Source organism: Panthera pardus, unplaced genomic scaffold, assembly GCF_024362965.1.
Source record: "Panthera pardus isolate Hobbes unplaced genomic scaffold, ASM2436296v1 HiC_scaffold_8, whole genome shotgun sequence".
Lineage (NCBI taxonomy): Eukaryota > Metazoa > Chordata > Mammalia > Carnivora > Felidae > Panthera > Panthera pardus.
The window spans coordinates 17,819,720-17,838,100 of NW_026527013.1; the positions used below are offsets into that span (position 1 = coordinate 17,819,720).

At 49.8% G+C, this 18,381-nt stretch overlaps 2 protein-coding genes and 1 long non-coding RNA gene across 12 annotated transcripts; 2 read left to right on the top strand and 1 right to left on the bottom strand.

The window, feature by feature from the left end:
* The first annotated feature begins 1,833 nt into the window (after nt 1-1,833).
* ATRIP (ATR interacting protein) lies at nt 1,834-16,301 on the top strand. Of its 5 annotated transcripts, XM_019416692.2 has the most exons (14): nt 1,834-2,172; nt 4,064-4,194; nt 5,542-5,712; nt 7,552-7,670; nt 8,859-9,016; nt 10,385-10,486; nt 10,801-10,930; nt 11,114-11,803; nt 14,370-14,506; nt 14,670-14,761; nt 15,195-15,275; nt 15,482-15,734; nt 16,007-16,043; nt 16,140-16,301. In XM_019416692.2, coding segments are annotated over exons 1-14 (2,349 nt in total). In that variant the 5' UTR covers nt 1,834-1,925; the 3' UTR covers nt 16,141-16,301. The 5 variants fall into 5 exon arrangements, 4 of the variants coding, with proteins under 4 accessions (XP_019272237.2, XP_019272235.2, XP_019272236.2 ...); XM_019416690.2 differs by lacking the exon at nt 16,007-16,043; XM_019416691.2 differs by lacking the exon at nt 16,007-16,043 and having other exon boundaries at nt 14,673-14,761.
* On the bottom strand, nt 2,607-15,504 carry LOC109247766 (uncharacterized). Of its 6 annotated transcripts, XR_008420602.1 has the most exons (8): nt 15,390-15,486; nt 13,254-13,382; nt 12,505-12,642; nt 11,407-12,024; nt 7,525-10,282; nt 6,789-7,136; nt 3,522-4,105; nt 2,607-2,892 (listed from the first exon to the last, which is right to left on the bottom strand). It is a non-coding gene; the product is annotated as an uncharacterized LOC109247766 (long non-coding RNA). The 6 variants fall into 6 exon arrangements; XR_008420600.1 differs by lacking the exon at nt 13,254-13,382 and having other exon boundaries at nt 15,390-15,504; XR_008420598.1 differs by lacking the exon at nt 15,390-15,486 and having other exon boundaries at nt 7,006-7,136; nt 13,254-14,376.
* A 538-nt stretch (nt 16,302-16,839) lies between the features above and the next one.
* Nucleotides 16,840-18,266, top strand: TREX1 (three prime repair exonuclease 1). The gene is made up of 2 exons (XM_019416707.2): nt 16,840-16,945; nt 17,255-18,266. The coding sequence occupies exon 2, from the start codon at nt 17,276-17,278 to the stop codon at nt 18,218-18,220; it is 945 nt and encodes a 314-aa protein (XP_019272252.2). The 5' UTR covers nt 16,840-16,945; nt 17,255-17,275; the 3' UTR covers nt 18,221-18,266.
* The last annotated feature ends 115 nt before the right edge of the window (nt 18,267-18,381 follow it).

The window sequence follows — 18,381 nt, forward strand, 5'->3', positions numbered from 1 at the left end:
AGCAAGCTGCCTCACCGTTTTCACCGACTCTTGCCTCTGCCTGTCACTCATTTGTATACTGGAGACTACCTCCCTTCCTTTAGAGGACTAAAAGTAGTGCACTCGTCCCTTACCACTCTATATGAAGTAGTAGTCCCAATTGTTTGTTTCATTTTTTTCTCCTAATATTTGTTGATTATCACCCTTGACTCTAGGAGGAGTAAACTGAAGGAGACAGAGGCCATAATGTATACTAAATGCATATATATATTGCATTCACATATATATATAGAGAGAGAGGGAGGGAGAGAGAAACAATTCAGAGGCACAAATCTTTGGATTTCCCCTCTAGGCCCTTGATAACACTGTAAATTATGCTAATAATGCTAAGCTATCTCTGACCATTTTTTTCAAAAAGGGTTCTGGAACTAGTCAGATTATGCTAAGTCAAAACTGGAAAAGGTTTTTATAGATTGAAGTCTGTTTTACGACTCTAAGTTACTTAACAGGAGAGGATAAAGGGCCTACTTTGGTCCTCTCCTGGAAAGTTCCACAGCCCGCACACCTTTGGACTTCAGGCATTCCCTGTGGGGCTGAGAACAGCCCTTCTTTGCCAGTGCCAGCACATTGCCCCTGACAGCTACTACTGTTATTTGGTGGAACCTAATCCTTCCTGACAAATGAAGTACAATCCTATCTCTTTACAAGACCAGAAACCCGCAGTAATGAAGATTTAAGCATTCAACATTTGGGCATCTGTCTGAAGGAACCTACTAGTTGTCTCAGAAACTAAACTCAGGTATTCAAGACCTTCCAAATCCTGACAACTATATCCCTTTCATTTACTGTTTTCATAAACATTCATAGGACACTTACAAGCTAAGTTTGGCACTGAATGTGCAAGAAACAACCTGTTCCTGCTAACTGTCCTGCACACCACCGCTGCCTAATAAAATCCTGCCCGAGTCCTGCTCCTTTTTGAAGCCTTACCTTCTCTCTTTGCCACAACTCCTACCTGGCATTTGTGTGGCCTCCATGTTGGTGTCCTATTCTTGTCTGAATAGTCTTGTATGCCAGCCTCCTTGCTAACTCGATAACTCCTGCTCAACCCGGAGGACAACCCAGGTGCCACTTCCAAGGGGCCTTTCTTGACCTCCTGAGCCTTATTCATTTATGACATGTCCTTGGGACAAAAACACTCAGCCACTCTCAGAGAAATGAATGTTAACAGCCTGACAGTTCCCACATTCTCCAACACAGGCACATCGTTCTCAGGATCACCCCTCTTCCTTACACCTTTCTTCCCCAAACCTACCTTAAATGCACACATTCAAAACATTTACTGTTCTCTAAGATGCCTGCTCACAAAAGCTGTATTCATACTCTTCACCCAACCCCGCTCTCCCAGACTCTTTCCTCCCCGAGAGAGCCTCTGGGTATGTGAGAGGTGAGACCAGCGGGAGGAAAACAGCGAAGTCGCAGAGACCAAACCCCTGAATGCTGCGGGTCTCGATTCACAGGTGTACGTGTGAATGTCAGGGCGAACTCCACCGAGGCTGTATACTGGATGCCAGGGAGGGGCGCGGAGGCCCCCGCGCTGTAAGGCTGGTGAGCCTCGGCCCTGCTCTCCAGTAACGTGGATAGCGGTGCACAACACCCGCCACTCGCCTACGGACAGCCAGCCGCCGGTATTTGAGCACCAGGCAGAACGGGGCTGGGAGGGCGGGGCAACACCTAGAAAGGCCGGCACTCAGCCGAGCACGGCGACGCGTTCAGATTCGGTCATTCTTCCGCGCTCTCCGGCTGGCAGCCGATTGGCCCGTGGGCTCGGGGGGCGTGGCCCTAGCGGCTGAGGCGAGCGGCGGCGCGCGGGCGGTTGGTCCAGCCCTCCGGTCTCGCGGCGACCAGGCCTTACTCGGTGCCCTGGGAGACTGACCAGCGGAGGCATGGCTGGAACCTCCGCGCCGGGCAGCAGGAGGCGGAGCGGGCTTCCGGCGCCTAGCTCTGGCCCGCCGCCCAGCACCGGGCACCCTCCGAGCAAGCGAGCCCGAGGCTTCCCCGCAGCCGCTGCCCCGGACCCCGAAGACCCGTTCGGCGCGCACGGGGATTTCACCGCTGACGACCTGGAGGAACTCGACACCCTCGCGTCGCAGGCCCTGAGCCAGTGCCCGGCCGCTCCTCGGGACGTGTCCAGTGAGTGCGCCTCGGGGCCTTTTCCCGGAGGGTGGTGCAGATCTCGCCAGAACTACGTGATGGCTGTGGCTTCGGAACCCCACGGCGACCGCTGACCCAGTGTCTTGCACCCACGCTGCCGTTCTCAAAATATAGGAACGGCTTCATTTAGGCACAGGTTGTGTTCCAAAAGGTCCTTTGAGTTGTGGGAGTACTGTATTAAGAATGTCAAAACAGCCGATTTGAAATACAGAAAGTTCAGTTAACCTTTTCCTGTAGTTAAAATTTGGGCCCCTAAGTTCTTGGTTCTAGGCAAAGATCCTTGGAACACAACCACCATCATCAGAACCGTCACTACCTACCCATGGGGACCCATTCTTGTGACAGGTTTAAGAGGCTTTAGATCTAACGAAGATTACTGTCCTCCTTGGGCCACATGAACATAAGGGCCTAGCTGAGGCAAGAGATGAAAGAGGTTTATTCCGATATACAACCAGTAAATTGTACTAGGTGTCCAAAACCTTAGGAACTGCAGCACACTTAGCAATGAACAAAAGACAAAAACTCCTTTCTTCGGGAGCTTATTTTCTAGCTGGGGAGTGAGTGAAGTCTTGTGGGGCTCACAGAAGGAGAAACGTTTTGAGGGCATCTTGCATCTGTACTTGGATATCTCACAGGCATCTTAAATCCCACACATTCATCTGGAAGTCCAGTCATTCTCCAGTATTGCCAGCATGGTGCCTGGCAAAGCAGACATTCAGAAAACATTCATTAATGACCAAATATTCTGTACAACCGTGACTACTACCGGTCTCCATCAGGTGGCACAAAGCAACAGTTCCTCTTCCTTGACCATACATCTAATTCCTTGCCAAGTCCTGTAACTTTATCTTCTTTATCCATCTCTGGAACCCATCCTCTTTCCATTATCTCTACCATTCTCCCTGATCTATGTTACAATCATTCCTTCCTCTGGATGCTCATCTGCTAAATGGTCTCCCCGTTGCCAGTCTTGACTCCCTGTAAGTCAGACTTCACACTACAGCCAGAGTGATCTTTTCAGAACTCAAATCTGGCTTTGTCTCACATAGATACAAGTGCACATCCCTGCTGCAAACCTTTTCATAGCTTCCCACTGTCTCCAGTATAAAGATCAAAGTCCATATCATGGCCTACAAGGCCCAGCATGGTCTGGCCCTTTCCCACTCTCTCTGGGTTCAAGCCACACTGACCTGCCTTCATTTCTTGAATTCTCCCGACTTCCTTACAATACAAAAATTGCACATTGCTGTTTCTCATACACTGAGTATTCTTCCCATCCATTCCCCATCCCCACTCATCTGCTTAATTCCTGCTTGTTTAGCTCTCACCTCAGTCATCACTTCCTTGGGAAGCCTTCCAGTCGTTCCAGTTGGATCCATATACTTGGCTTTCCTATACTTGTTCTCTTGTGTAGCTCTTATCACAGTTGTAATTTTACATTTATTTGTGTAATTATTTTTGAATGTCCTCTAAGCTCCATGAGTGTACGGACTGTATCCATTTTGCTCACCACTGTACCTTTAGAGACTAGACTGTGCCCGGTGCTCAGTAGGTATAGGTATAGGTGCTCAGTAAATATTGTCGAATAACAGATCACCAAGTTCTGACCAGTGAGGTTCCCACAGCACCTTTTCAGCCTTTAGATGATACTCTTAAAATTGAGGGGTGGGGAGTAGGGGGAGACAGGATCTGTTTGTCATTTCATAAGGATCATTTATGAGTTTGAATCACATTTTAGGTTGGAAAATACCTATACTGCTTACTAGATCTTTCTCTAATTTGCTTTCAAGAGTGATTCTTTTCAGCATTGACTGGCAAAAGTGGGAAAGTGTTGGATCCAGAAAAGTATATGGGAACTGTTTTTTTACAGATGTTCATAAGGTCCCCAGATTAGATGGGATGTCAAAAACTCCTGCAGGGAAAAACAGAGAATATGTTCCTGTTAAAGAGAATTTTGAATTAGAGGTACTTCAGGCACAATACAAAGAACTTAAAGAAAAGGTAAGTGACTTGTGGTTTTATAGCTAATGTATGCACTTATGCATGTGTTATAAAGCACCACAGAATAAACTATATAAAAGGGTTTTTTTTAATGTTTATCTATTTTTGAGAGAAAGAGAGTGAGCAGGGGAGGGGCAGAGAGAGAGGGGGGGAGACACAGAATTTGAAGCAGGCTCCAGGCTCTGAGCTGTCAGCACAGAGCGTGACACAGGGCTTGAACCCATGAACCTGTGAGATCATGACCTGAGCCAAAGTCAGATGCTTAACCAACTGAGCCACCCAGGTACCCCTAAAATATATAAAAGTTTTAAAACAAGAGTCCAGGGGCACCTGGGTGGCTCAAGTCAGTTAAGCGACTGACTCTTGTTTTCAGCTCAGGTCATGATCTCATGGTTCATGGGTTTGAGCCCCACATCGGGCTCTTCACATGAAAAGTGAGGAGCCTGCTTGGGATGCTCTCTCTCCCTCCCTTTCTGCCCCTCCTCTGCTTGCTCTCTCTCTCTCAAATAAACTTAAAAAATAAAGTAAAACAGGAGTCCAGATTCATCCCCATGAAATGAGGGAAGGCTGGGGAAAGAAAGCCAGAAAATTTAAACTGGAAGAAACCAGATCCTAGTTCCTAACAACTAGGCAACAAAGGAAACTGTACTTCACATCCAAAAAGTGATACAAACTTTCTGTCACAGCACTGAGACAAATTTATAGCATATGTCTTTTATAAGGAACACAACATCATAATGGCTACTGTATTTGTTAGCAGTTTTACAAAAAAGGAGACATCCTTTATGTGACCATCTGTAGGTCCCTAGGAAAACTAGAAACATAGTATGAAACTTGAGATCTGTGAAGTGTGTGACCCAGATTGTTTAATACTTACTAGAACCTACAGAATCTGCATGTGTGAATGACAGTGTCTCCTTAAGCTTTCTGAATGTCACCTGTCCCACAAATGGGCCTAGCAGACCATACCTAGTTGGTATGGATATACTTTGAGAACTCATTGGTCTGTAGAACATAGTTTACATGTGCTTTCTCTGTCTCCCTAGCTATATGTTGAAACAAGTACATATAGGGGCGCCTGGGTGGCTCAGTCGGTTAAGTGTCCGACTTCAGCTCAGGTCGTGATCTTGCGGTCCGTGAGTTCGAGCCCCGCGTCGGGCTCTGTGCTGACAGCTCAGAGCCTGGAGCCTGTTTCAGATTCTGTGTCTCCCTCTCTCTCTGACCCTCCCCCATTCATGCTCTGTCTCAAAAATAAATAAACATTAAAAAAAATTAAAAAAAAAATAAACAAGTACATATATAACTTTCCCTTATAAGCTTTTCGCAAGATTGATTTTGGATTTACAGATGAAAGCAATGGAAGAAGAAGTTCTCATTAAAAATGGAGAAATAAAAATTTTGCGGGACTCACTGCATCAGACAGAATCCATTCTAGAGGAACAGAGAAGATCACATTTCCTCCTTGAACAAGAGAAAACTCAAGTGCTCAGTGACAAAGAAAAGGAATTTTCAAAAAAGGTGACCCAGAACTGCTTTTTTTTTCCCTTTTTTTTTCCCCCTTGTTCTAGACACAAGCTTTGCCTGCTCACTGAGTTCTTTTAGAAGCAATAATGACCAAAGAGCCTGTAAATCTTCCAGGGAGATTTCAACAGTTTTTTTTTTTTTTTTTGTCTTAAATAATTTCTAATATCAGTTAATTGCAGATACTTTTTTTCCAGGCTCTGCATGAGGTTTGTAAAATGACTTAGTTGAAACTGCTTTGCTGTGGTAGTTGTGGTAGGTGGTCTTGGCAGGAATAAATCAATAGCTTAGACTTTCCAGAAATAGACTTAAGTAAGAGCTTTTTGGCAGATCAGAAACTCAGTTGACCTAGCTTAGGCCAAAAGGAAATGTATTGACTTCTATAACTAAGTCTGGGAAAAAACAGGTGTGCTGGGGCCTTGAATGACTGGAGCCTTGCCAGGATTCATCTTTACTCCCTAGTCTACAGACAGACTCCATTCTTATGGTAAAGGATGTGTTCTCCAGAAGCTCCTGGGCTCCTATTTCATAGCTCCAGAGCAGACTGAAAACTTGGGCTCCTTCATCTCAAGGCTCTAATTGTTCTAACCTGGGTCAGGTGCCTGTCCCTGACCCAGTCACTGTAACCACAGAGATGACAGCTCCCATTTAAATCACATAGAGGTAGGGAGGGGCACCTGGGTGGCTCAATCGGTTGGGCATCTGACTTCGGCTCGGGTCATGATCTCACGGTTCGTGAGTTCGAGCCCCACTTTGGGCTCTGTGCTGACAGCTCAGAGCCTGGATCCTGCTTCGGATTCTGTATCTCCCTCTCTCTCAGCCCTTCCCCCATTCACGCTCTGTCTCTCTGTGTCTCTCGAAAATGAATAAACGTTAAAAAATTTTTTTTAAATCACATTGAGGCAGGGACATGATTGTTTCTCAAGGGAGGGAGTTGCTGTTTGGGGAAGAAATTAATAGGTGTCCATACATACTGCCACTTTCCTTCAGCACTTCCCAAGGCTTCAGTCTCAAGGAATGGATCTTATTCTGCCATCCATTAGCAAATTAGCAAACTCTAAAGAAGCACTAACCTGTGCCCAGCACTAACAGCAGTAGTTTTCCTTCCGCATCCATGATGAAGAGCAAGGGAATTGTAATCAGACAAACTAGAGTTTGAATCCTGGCTTTATCACATATGATAAATGGCGACCTCAGGGTAGTGACTTCAGCTCTGTGATTCATTTCTATTATCTGTCCCAGGAAATAACTAGAAGGGTTGCTGTGAGACTTAAACAGCCCCACACTTACGGTGACTGGTGCTGTGACTGGTGCCATACAGGCACAGAGTGTGCTCAGGGAATAATAGCAGTTACTGCTGGCCATGGGCTGGAGCAGGTCTCCCCGTGCTGCGTGGCATGTTGGTAAAATTTCAAGAAGACCTGGAATTGTGCACCATTATGTCCATTAAAAGGTTAACATGTTACTGTGCGATAAGGCACCTCACCAAGCCCTAGGCTGGGCATTTCACATTCATCCTTCCTATTTAATCCCCCCTAACCACAAAGACAGGGGCTTGTGTTACAGATAAGTCAAAGTTTAAAGAGGCCGAGTAAATGGTATTTGAACCTTCACAAACTACCTTGCAACAGTTCAGGTCAAAATGTCTTTCTAGAATACCATGCTGTCTTTGAGGAGGAAGGGGAAAGCTTGATATTATAGGGCATCTATGTCACAGCACACTTTTATACTTATTTCTCATTGTTTGTTTTCCTTTATGAGCTTGAGACTTTGAAGCCCAGAGATATTTTTGCACGTATGATGGGTTACCATGAGTATGTTGCTTTTGCCTTCCAGCTCCAATCATTGCAGTCCGAACTCCAATTTAAAGATGCTGAGATGAATGAATTAAGGACAAAGCTTCAAAGCAGTGAACGAGCAAATAAATTGGCTGCTCCCTCCATTCTCCATGCCAGGTAATGATGATGCTGGAAGGAGAGTTGTTTTGCATGGTTTATTAGAAAGTCTGAGTAACAACGTCAGGTTAGTCTTGAATGAAGGCTGTTTAAACTTTGCCATTTGGACATAGATCCTCTTTCCTGAAGGCCTCAAAGGTGGTTTAGATGAGGCTTGAATGGTTTGGTGCATCACCGCATAAAGGCCTCACACTCTAGAAGGGCTTCCTCTATAGGACTTTATACTCAGGACTAAAAAAGGGCTGGAAAGATGCTCTCTAAACTTTTGGGGTGACCCAGTCTTCATTTTTATGTAATGTGTTTCAAATAATCAGTTTTGCCCCAAGTATGAGCGTATTTCAGTCCCAACTACTTGGAATATTTTTTCTCATTTACTGTCTTGGGACCTTTGTCTAATAGCCCCTGCCTTTACTGTAGATGTGATCAGCTTGTTAATGGTCCTGTCCTGCGCCTTGCCTGCCAGAGAAGTCTGGCACACCGTTGATATCAGCCTTGAATTGTGAACAGTGTGGGTCAGCGTGTCTTTTTCTGAATATTGAACATTCTGCTGCCTTTGCTCATAATGGGCAGGGTGTGAAATTAAACTCTTTTTGCCTAGCTTAGTCCAAATAAGACAGGAGAGCAGAGGGGTCCATCCCCACCTCATTACACGTCTCTGACAGAAGGCTCTTGGTGTTGTCTGATGCACTCGGGGGGTTAAGACTGCTTCCCTAACACAAAACCCCTGGCACTGAGGAACGGGCTGTTTTCAAGTTGCAAGACACAACAACACGCCTTTTAATAGACCTTCTTTCTACTGAAAATCTTTGAATCCAGCCCCTGGGAACGATTAAATAAGAGGCTGTTCCATATTAAAAAGATTTTGGTGGAATTGGAAGTTGTAATGGAATTATGGCCAATGTTTTGGGGTGATTATTAGAAGAATACAGAAATGAAAGAGTTTTTCCACCATCTGGATCAAAATACCTTGAGTTTTACACTGCTATCCTGACTGACAAAGAATGACTAATATATAACAGATAAAAACCTTTGGTCAAAGCACCTAGACATTGGCCATGGGCCGGAGCAGGTTTACCATTTAAACATTTAAACATGAAAAGTTTAACATTTGTTAGAAGTTTTATAACCAGGTATTTTAAGTGGTTTTAGCAGAATCATTACTTTGCTTTCATAGTTAACTTTTTCCAGTCCTAGGAAAAGCCCTTCTGTGGCTATAAAGCCAGAAGCATGTTCTCCACAATTCGGAAAACCATCTTTCCCTACAAAGGAGTCTTTTAGTGCTAACATGTCCCTTCCCCACCCCTTCCAGACAGAGCCAGGATATAAGTCCCTGGTGGGCAGAGAGGGTAAGTCAGTCTGTCTGTCATCTGTTGCCGTGTAACCGATTATTCAACCTTGTGGCTTAAAACAACAATAAGTACTCCTCCTGGTTCTGTGGGACAACAGTTCTGATAAAGAGGAGATGGTTTGTCTCTGTGGGGACTGGAATCACTGGAGGCTCGTCTGGGGCTGGAGGATCTATTCAGAGTGGCTCCCTCACATGACTGGCAATGGAGTTCTTCTCCACACGTGGGTCTGTCTACAGAGCTACTTGGGTGATGTCATAACCTGGTGGATGGCCTCCTCTAGAGCTAACAAACCAGAGAGAGCGAGGTGGAAGCTATCCCTTTTATGGCCTGGCCTCGGGAGTCCTATAGCATCACTTCTGCCACATTCTGTTTGTTAGAAACCATGTTCAACGGGAAGGAAACTAGGCTGCACCTTTTGAAGAGAAGTGTTTGTAGAATTTGCAGGCATATTTTAAAACCTCCCCAGTCACCATCCGTTGATGTGCCAGAAACACAGCTAGTATCAGGTACCTGTGTTCCTTGAGCCTTGAGTTTATACAGCTCAGTCCAGACTGAGGGCATGCTACTGCCTTATAGAGGGACACAGTCTAGCATTGGTAGGTTTTTACTCTGAGAATATGCTGTGTCAGTTTATCTTACCATTCCAATACATCACCTCTCTCCTACCACCATCCACCTGTTCAAGTCGTTGGCCCTCATGCCACCTCTGAGGACCTCAACCACTCACATTTTTGGTACCCGGCAACTACAGGAACAGTATAGGATGGTGTTGTGGGCAGGCACTGGAGCCCACCAGCCTGACAGGAGTCCCGGTCACACTACTTACTGGCTTGTGTGATTGGAGCAAGTCCCTTAACCCGTGCCTCAGTTTCTCTATATGTAAAATAGAGGAGATGACACCTCCTCTTAGGGTTGCTTTGAGGAACAGATGAGCTAACATGGGTACGGCTCTTAGAACAGGGTTTGTCTGGCACATAATAAGTGTTCGTGGTTACTGCTTTCATGTTATTGCCTCATTTTAAAGTGGAGCAAACAACTTTCTTTTCTTTTCCTTTCCTTGTAGGAGTTCCTGTTTTTCATGAGGGAGGCAATGATGCAAGGGTTCTTGAGTTGCTCTGGTTCTTGATTTGATCCAAGGTTGAGGAAGTAGAACAATCTCTGTTTTAAATTCATTATGGGGTGCCTCGCTGGCCCAGTCCGTAGAGCACGTGACTCTTGATCTCAGAGTTGTGCGTTCAAGCCCCATATTGGGGGTAGAGTTTACTTTAAAAAAAAAAAGAGAGAGAGAACATGAAACTCGGTACATTCAAGAGTTTTGATATGCCTGTGCTTTTGTGCTCAAGTTTTGATTCACATTTTATTTAGTTGTAGAGAATAAGAGCCACAATCTGGGAGGTGACCCCATTAAGCAAGAAGAGTCGCAGAAAAGACTTGTTGACAGCTGGATGCAGAGATCAAACACTCAAGGTACCAGAAGCCCTGCTCCATGTGCAGGAGGCCTGCACAGCTCTGGGCATCCTCTGCGGTGCTCTGGTAGAATTGCCTCTGAGAAGCAGCACCCCAGGCAGTCCTTCAGAGGGGCCAGGGGAGTAACAGTCTGTGACTTAGCAGAAGACTATAGCAGTTACATCCCAGAGCCCTCAGCACCCACAGGCATCTCAGTGGGGCTTAGTGGCAGCTTAGAGGACAGTTAGCATCCAAGGAATCCTCACTTTTCCTTCTGAAGCCACAGAAAAGGCCTCCGTTGTCAGAACCTTCTAGAATCACCTTGTCTTTTGCAGGTTCCATTTTGATAAACCTTCTCCTGAAGCAGCCTTTGATCCCAGGGTCATCCCTAGGTCTGTGCCACCTCCTGAGCAGTTGTTCTGAGGCTCCTACCAGCACCCTACTGCAGCCACTGGGGTATGGCAGGTAAACCTCAGACTCCTGAAAAGCTGGGAGTTCCCAGGAAACAAGTTCCTTTCTGGTCCTGGCCAGCCTGGGAGGTCTGTGTGCTGGGTGGGGAAACTAGAGAATTCGGTAGACAGGTTGTTTGGGGCCCTTGACCTTGTCTCCGCCTCACACTTGTATGTTTTCTTTTGTATTTGCTGCTAGTACCTTGACTGGGATTTCAAGCCTGAGGACCACAGGTTCTCGCGATGGGTCATTTCCCCATTTGGCCCTGAAAGAAGCACAGAACCTGGCACTTACTGGATTGAATCTGGTTGCCAGGGATGAAGGCTCACGTGATGGAGACCAAGCAGAGGGAGGCAGAAGGGCCTTCCCACTCTGCCAGCTTCCTGGGGCCGTGCATCTCCTCCCCCTGGTACAGTTCTTTATTGGCTTACACTGCCAGGCTCTGCACGATCTGGCAGCAGTCAAGAGAAGTGGAGCGCCTGCGGACTCACCGACAAGTTCCTCCTACGTGAGCTCTGGGGGAGAGGCCAGCCTTGAGGACTCACTTTGCAACCTGGAAGGCTTCTCTGTGGCTTCACTTAGTGTTCTTCAGCACCTGGTGTGCCACAGCGGAGCGGTCGTCCACCTATTACTATCAGATGCAGGGGTGGATTCTGCCGCTGGGGAAGGAAACCAGAGTCTGGTTCACAGACAAGATCATGGGGATGTGTCCTCAGTCCCAAGGGGGCTTACCGATGACCAAGGCCAGCATCCACTACTGAAGATGCTTCTTCACCTGTTGACTTTCTCTTCTGCAGCAACAGGTCACCTTCAAACCAGTGTCCTGAGCCAGTGTCTTAAGATTTTGGTGAAATTAGCTGAAAATGCTTCCTTTGATTTCCTGCCCAGGTATAACACTGCATGGCAGTCATGATTCTTTGCAGGTCTCACCTGACCTCTTGAGGTCTATCCTGTGGCCCTTATACTTTGCCCACATCTTAGCTGTACTGCTCAGGGCTAAGCCTTGGTTTTATGTTCTGAGGCTTTGTTCAGGGTGTTCTGAAGTGATGGAAAGTGGGGCCAGGTGTTAGGAGAGCCAAGGAAGTGGTTTACTTGGCTGAATTCTGCCTCTGTACAGCAGGTAAGCAAAAGACACATGTAATGAAAGGCTTTTAAGACATTATGGAAAAGTGTCCTGCCCCCAGGACAAAGACTGAACCCAGAGCCTTGAACCTAGGCCATGGATCAGGTAGGTGAAGACCATGTATCACACCACATTTAAGTTTGGTGGGGTTCCCTAAGGAGGCAGAGGGTGTGGGCAGCCCATAAGCTGACCTTACTGGGAATCTGCTCCTCCTCATTGTGCCCGACTCTGGCACAAGCCATAAGTTACCTGTTCCTCCTAAGGTTTGTTGGAAGTGGTTATATAGTGAACCTAGCTCATGAACACTATTGGCATAAATTCTTAACTTGGGATTCCAGAGCCTCAAGACTGGGAGGAACTGTAAACACCATCCAGCCCATCTCCTCATCCAAAAATCCTGTCTCCCCCCTCAGCATGCCACCAAGAGGCCAGTTCTATTTGGATCAACTTTGCTGGCTGCACTTACCTTAAGCTTTTGTCTCTGAGCTTAGCATACTTGTTTCCCTAAAACACTTCTGGATCCTGGTTTCCTTCTGAAGATATTCCAGCTGGTATGGTCCATCCTAGGGGTGGTCCTCAGAGCCGGGCACAGTACTGCAGTGTACTGTGGGCGACACAATAGGTACAGAACTGTCACGTGTCTGGCATGGACCTACCTCATGGTGGCTGGTTGCTTGTTTCATATTTGTTGAATGAATTCCAGGAAGCACTTTATTACCAGTTCTCTTGGTAGATACACCATCATTCCCTTTCTGTTGGGCTTGTCCACAAGGACATGAAAAAACAGCTATTTGATGGATGCTTTCCATAGGCCAGACAGATGCCTCTGTTCACCAGCTCATGTGACACCCTCAGAGCCCTGCATCCTCACACCTAGCATGGAGCCTGGCTCACTGTAAGCACTCAGTATTTGCTGTACGAATAGAGAGAACATACAGGGCGAGTTTCCAGCTGGTCTCCTTGACTTGCCCTTGATCACGGTCTGGCACCACCTCCCACTCAGTGCTTCAGAATTCCTACATCTTGCAGGAGGATCCCCACTACCACACAGCTTCCTGCTCACCTTGGAGTGAAAGCTAAGGACACATGCCGCCAAAGCTCTAAAGCAATATGTGATGCAGCACAAGCAGCCAGGCAGACAGCAGTCTCAGAAAGGGCACCTTTGCCTACCCGGGCTTGAGGACAAATCATCCCCTCAGACCCACGTCTTCCTACCGTATCTGGTGTAGCCATGGTCCTGGGTCATTTCCAGGGTACTGGGATGGCAGGGGCTTTTGAGCAGAGGTCTCATCCCCAGCTTCAAACAGAACAGTAGGACTATTCTCTATTGTGTGTTTGGGGGTTCTGGAAAAAAATTTTTTTTTCTGCTATCCAAAAATAATTTAGAAACCACTACATCATATATAAAGATGGATTTTTCTTGCAGATAGTTTCAGGGACTTTAGTGGATTACAGACCATTCTAATGACGAAATTGAGTAACCACCAGGTTAAATCCCAGTTTCCCGCAAATTTCCACACTCTGGTGGCTGAAAACATTGAGCTTACCCACTGTACAGGATTTGCTCTAAAATGATTTCACCCCAAATAACGAGGCCTTGCTTCCTAATGGCATACTGAGAAATACTCTTAGCCCTTGACGGCATGTGCTAAGACACTGCAGATGCATGAAGGGGAACACATGTAGAATTGCCCTCTCCCCATCCACAAGGCTATGTGGGTTGAGCAAATAGCAGTGGTTGTCTTGGGACTTGGTTCCTTAGTTCTCTTTGCCCGTGAGACCTTGGAGAGAGCGTGCCCAGAGCCCAACACCCGTGCACACCCCAAGTGAGCACCTTCTCATAATTGGTAGCAGGGGAGCTGGTATTTGCAAAAACAGTCTGCCAGCAAGCAAGGGGTCTCATAAGATCCAACCATAGCCAAGCCCTCTGGAACCTGGCCAGCCCTCTGGTAGTAGGCTTATAACATTCACACTCGTTAAGACCTCCCTCCCTATTTGGGAACAGAGGCAAGAAAGAGCCCAGGAGAGTGTGGAAGCCAGGCACCCCAGGTCCAGGGAAGCATCCCCCATTTACAGGTGGCACTGGGCCTGGCAAGGGCCTGTCCTCTCTAAGCCATGGCAATATCACGGTGAAGGCTAGTACCCACTGGTTCACAGGAAACAGATATCCCAGCAAGTATGTGGTGGTTGGCCAGCATTTGAAGCCAGGTCCGAACCACAGCTCCTCCTTGTACCTGCCTGCTCAAAATTTCCCATTGCCTCTGGTGAAAAGTGAGGATGGTTGTGGGATTGGGTGCCAGTGTCCCGTTTCTCTGGGCCCCTGTGCTTTAGGTTCCAGTGTGTGTTCCGGGTACTGCCGCAGTGCCTCAGCCCCGAGAGCCCCCTGCCCAGCGTGCTACTGACTGTTGAGCTCCTTTCCCTCCTGGTGGACCACGAGAAGCTCGCGCCTCAGCTCTGCTCCCCCTCAGGTAAAGCAGGGCAGGGGGGATGGGTGGTTGGGCGGCTCCTGCAGGTTGGAGGGAAGGGTGGTGGCAGGGACAGTTCAGAGGCCTCCTGAGGGCTTCTGCAGCTTGTGCCCTGGGCTCTGGGTAAGAAGGGGACCCTGAATGAGAGGTGGGGCGTCCTTTTCAGAAGGCTGCCTCCTCCTGCTGCTGTACATGTACATCACGTCAAGGCCTGATAAAGTGGCCTCGGAGACACAGTGGCTTCAACTAGAACAAGAGGTAAAAACTCCAGAGCCTCACCACCCCACCCCACCTAAGGGCCACTGTTCCTCCTTCTTCTGGGGAGAATGGAGTCTTAATGCATTTTGGTAGCAAGTGTTTACCTAGCTGCTAAGAAGGTGAACTCAGTTTGGGGGCTCCATACTACACAGGTACAATACAGGTGGACCCCAGGGTGTCCCAGCACTTGGCAGGGCTGCCTAATAACTGGCCCTACCCTGGCTTTGGGGCCTGGAGGCAGGTGGGTTGCTGATGAGACAGGTATTGATCCTGAGTCTAGCCTGAGAAGGCCCCACACCATTCCTTGAATGTCACTGTGCGGACAGGCGGCTGCTAAGGGAACCTGGAGCACTTGTAGGAGAAGCCTGAGAAAGCCCTCACTGTGATCAGGCTCTCGTTCTGCCACGGATGGAATAGTCTGCTCTTGTTCTAGGCCGTGTGGCTCCTGGCTAAGCTTGGTGTGCAGAGCCCTGCCTCCCCAGTCACTGGCTCTGTCTGCCAGTGCAACGTGGAGGTGAGTGCACGGGCCAATGGCGTGGCAGCTCCTTCAGGGCGGGGGAAGGTGACCCTATGCAAGCACGCCCCTGCTCCTTGTAACCCTGGTGCCACCGCTCGGAGCCCTCCTTACCTGGGGTGGTTAGGAAAGGTGCTGTCCAGCTGAGCAAGCTGTTAGGGTGCAGGAACCCTGAGACCTGGCCTCAGTCTTTGCCCTCTCCCTAGGTGGTCAGAGCACTCACAGTGATGCTGCACAGACAGTGGCTGACAGTGCGGAGGGCGGGGGAGCCCCCGAGGACTGAGCAGCAGAAGCGGACTGTGCGGTGTCTGCGGGACACGGTATTGCTGCTGCACAGCCTCTCCCAGAAGGACAAGCTCTTCACTGTGCACTGTGTGGAGGTCCTACATCAGTATGACCAGGTGATGCCAGGGGTCAGCATGCTGATTCGAGGGCTTCCTGATGTGACAGACTGTGAAGGTAAGCCAGCAGGAGGACCCCTGCCTGCCCCAGCCCACATGCGGGGGTTTCCCTGAAGTTCACGGACAAGTCAGACTTCCTGGCCTTAAGTCAGCAGTCCTCTCTCCACGCAGCCTTTGCTGGCACTGGGGTCGCACTTGTCTTACTGCTCTGGGTCTTCTCTGAGCTTATCAGGCTGCCTTTTGCTTGTATCTGTTGAGTTGGCCTAGCAGAGCCACAGTTTTTCCAGAAACATCGCTGTCTGAATTGCCTTTGTATCACTTTGCTTGCAGTAGCTGAGGGAGCAAGGCCTGGGCGTGGAAGGGACTGGTTAGTTCCTGCGGGCGTGGGGGAGGAGCGGTGGGTCTCCCCCCAGTGCCCGGCACCTCCAGGCCTTCACCACACAACCCTCTTCTCTTGGCTCAGAGGCAGCCCTGGATGACCTGTGTGCCACTGAAACGGATGCGGACGACCCTGAGATGGACTGTAGCTGAAGCCAGTGAGCATGGAGCCACATAGTGGCACCAGAACCACTACTTTCCTCACCGCAGCAACTGATTAAAAGCAGTGACAGGCTGTTTGAGAACACTCCAGCCTTTTGATGTTTCCTGAGTCTGATCTGTGTCGGCTGAGTGGGAGGGATGGTGCAGGAGCCAGACCCAGGGAAGGCTAGGATCCTTCTTCCCGTCCCTGGCTAGAGCTGAGAGCCTGTCCCCATAGTAACAAATCTGCCCTGAGGAAGGAGCCCTGCCCTGCCTGTGGAATTGTCCTGAGTCATCGCTTTGGGCTGAGGCCATGGGAAGAAACCATCCTGTGGCAGGGGAGGAGACAGCTGTCAGCCCTGGCCTATACCAGGGAGACCTGAGAAAGTAGGGGCAAGGAGTGGGTGCAAAGTGGCCACAGCAGGGGTTCCCGGCAGGCGTGAGTCCTGGAGCTAGCCTTCCCTGATGGCCTGGGCACACTGCCCTCATCCTCTGGGCTGGTTCTCATGGTATGAGGGCTCTGGCACATTGTGCCAGCCAGCAGGCCCACAGCTGCAGGTCTGAGGCCTTCAGGGAGTCACGAGGGGGGAGGCTGGGGAGGGGCAGACCTGGCAGGCTGACAAGCAGGGCGGGCCTCGATCAGGACAGCCCATAGGCGGGCTCACACTAAGTTTCGCTTCCCGCCACTGCTGCCAGCAGCAAGAACCAGCCAGACTGCACCCCGAGTCATTGCTGCCTGCCTGCTACTCGGTAAGTGAGGACCCCTACGGGGATGGGGCAGGGTGGGAAGGCCCCACCCCCCCACCCAGGCCCAGACTAGGTGGGCGCTAGGGGAGGAGCCAAGCCTTCCCCCAGACAGTTGAATGTGCTGGTCCCCCTTAGGAAGCCACCCCACCTTCTCTGGCTTCCTGCTCTGGAAACGGGTCTTAGAGCTCACCGACAGTGCCTGCCTGAGCAGAGAAGGCCAAAGATGTGTTCCTGCCTGCCCCACCCCCACCCGCCTCAGCTCTTTCCACTGGGCACTCATATAGCCCCTCCCCACCCCATGCTCCTCCCCAGGCTCGGCAGCAGGTACCCACCATGGGCTCGCAGGCCCCACCGCCGGGTCCCGTGCAGACCCTTATCTTCTTGGACCTGGAGGCCACTGGCCTGCCTTCCTCCCGGCCCAAGGTCACGGAGCTGTGCCTGCTAGCCGTCCACAGATGTGCCCTGGAGAGCCCACCCACCCCTCAGGGGCAGCCTCCCACAGTGCCCTCGCCGCCCCGGGTGGTGGACAAGCTCTCTCTGTGCGTGGCTCCAGGGAAGGCCTGCAGCCCAGAAGCCAGTAAGATCACGGGCCTCAGCACAGCTGTGCTGGCAGCACATGGGCGTCAACGCTTCGATGCCGACCTGGCCAACCTGCTCCAAGCCTTCCTGCAGCGCCAGCCACAGCCCTGGTGCCTCGTGGCGCACAACGGCGACCGCTATGACTTCCCCTTGCTCCAAGCAGAGCTGGCTTTACTAGGCCTTGCCAGTGTTCTGGACGGTGCCTTCTGTGTGGATAGCATTGCTGCCTTGAAGGCCCTGGAGCAGGCCAGCAGCCACTCAGAGCACGGCCCAAAGAAGAGCTACAGCCTGACCAGCATCTACACACGCCTGTATGGGCAGGCCCCGCCGGACTCCCACATGGCTGAGGGGGACGTCCTAGCCCTGCTCAGCATCTGTCAGTGGAGGCCACAGGCCCTGCTGCGCTGGGTGGATGCTCACGCCAGACCCTTCAGCACTGTCAAGCCCATGTATGGGGTCGTAGCCTCTGCTGGAACCAAACCAGGACCATCTGCCACCGCAGCCACTGTATCCCTGACTAGAGCCGAGGACACTAGTCCTAAGCTTGGCAGGGGCAGGAAGCCCAAAGCCCTTCTTCCAATGGAGGGCCCTGGAGCCTCACCCAGGGAGGGCTTGCTGGCCCCACTGGGCATGCTGGCCTTCCTGACCTTGGCAATAGCCACACTGTATGGGCTGTCCCTGGCCACACCTGGGCAGTAGGCCAAGAAGGAAAGTCTGACTAATAAAGACGCCCCCACAGCACTGAGTGGCCACTCACCTCTACCCTTGTTGGCAGCCTTAGAGCCTCCTGCACCTCTGCCCACACACTCAGGCACCTGGGGAGGGGGACACAGAGGGTGCCACAGTCTTTGCCTTCACCC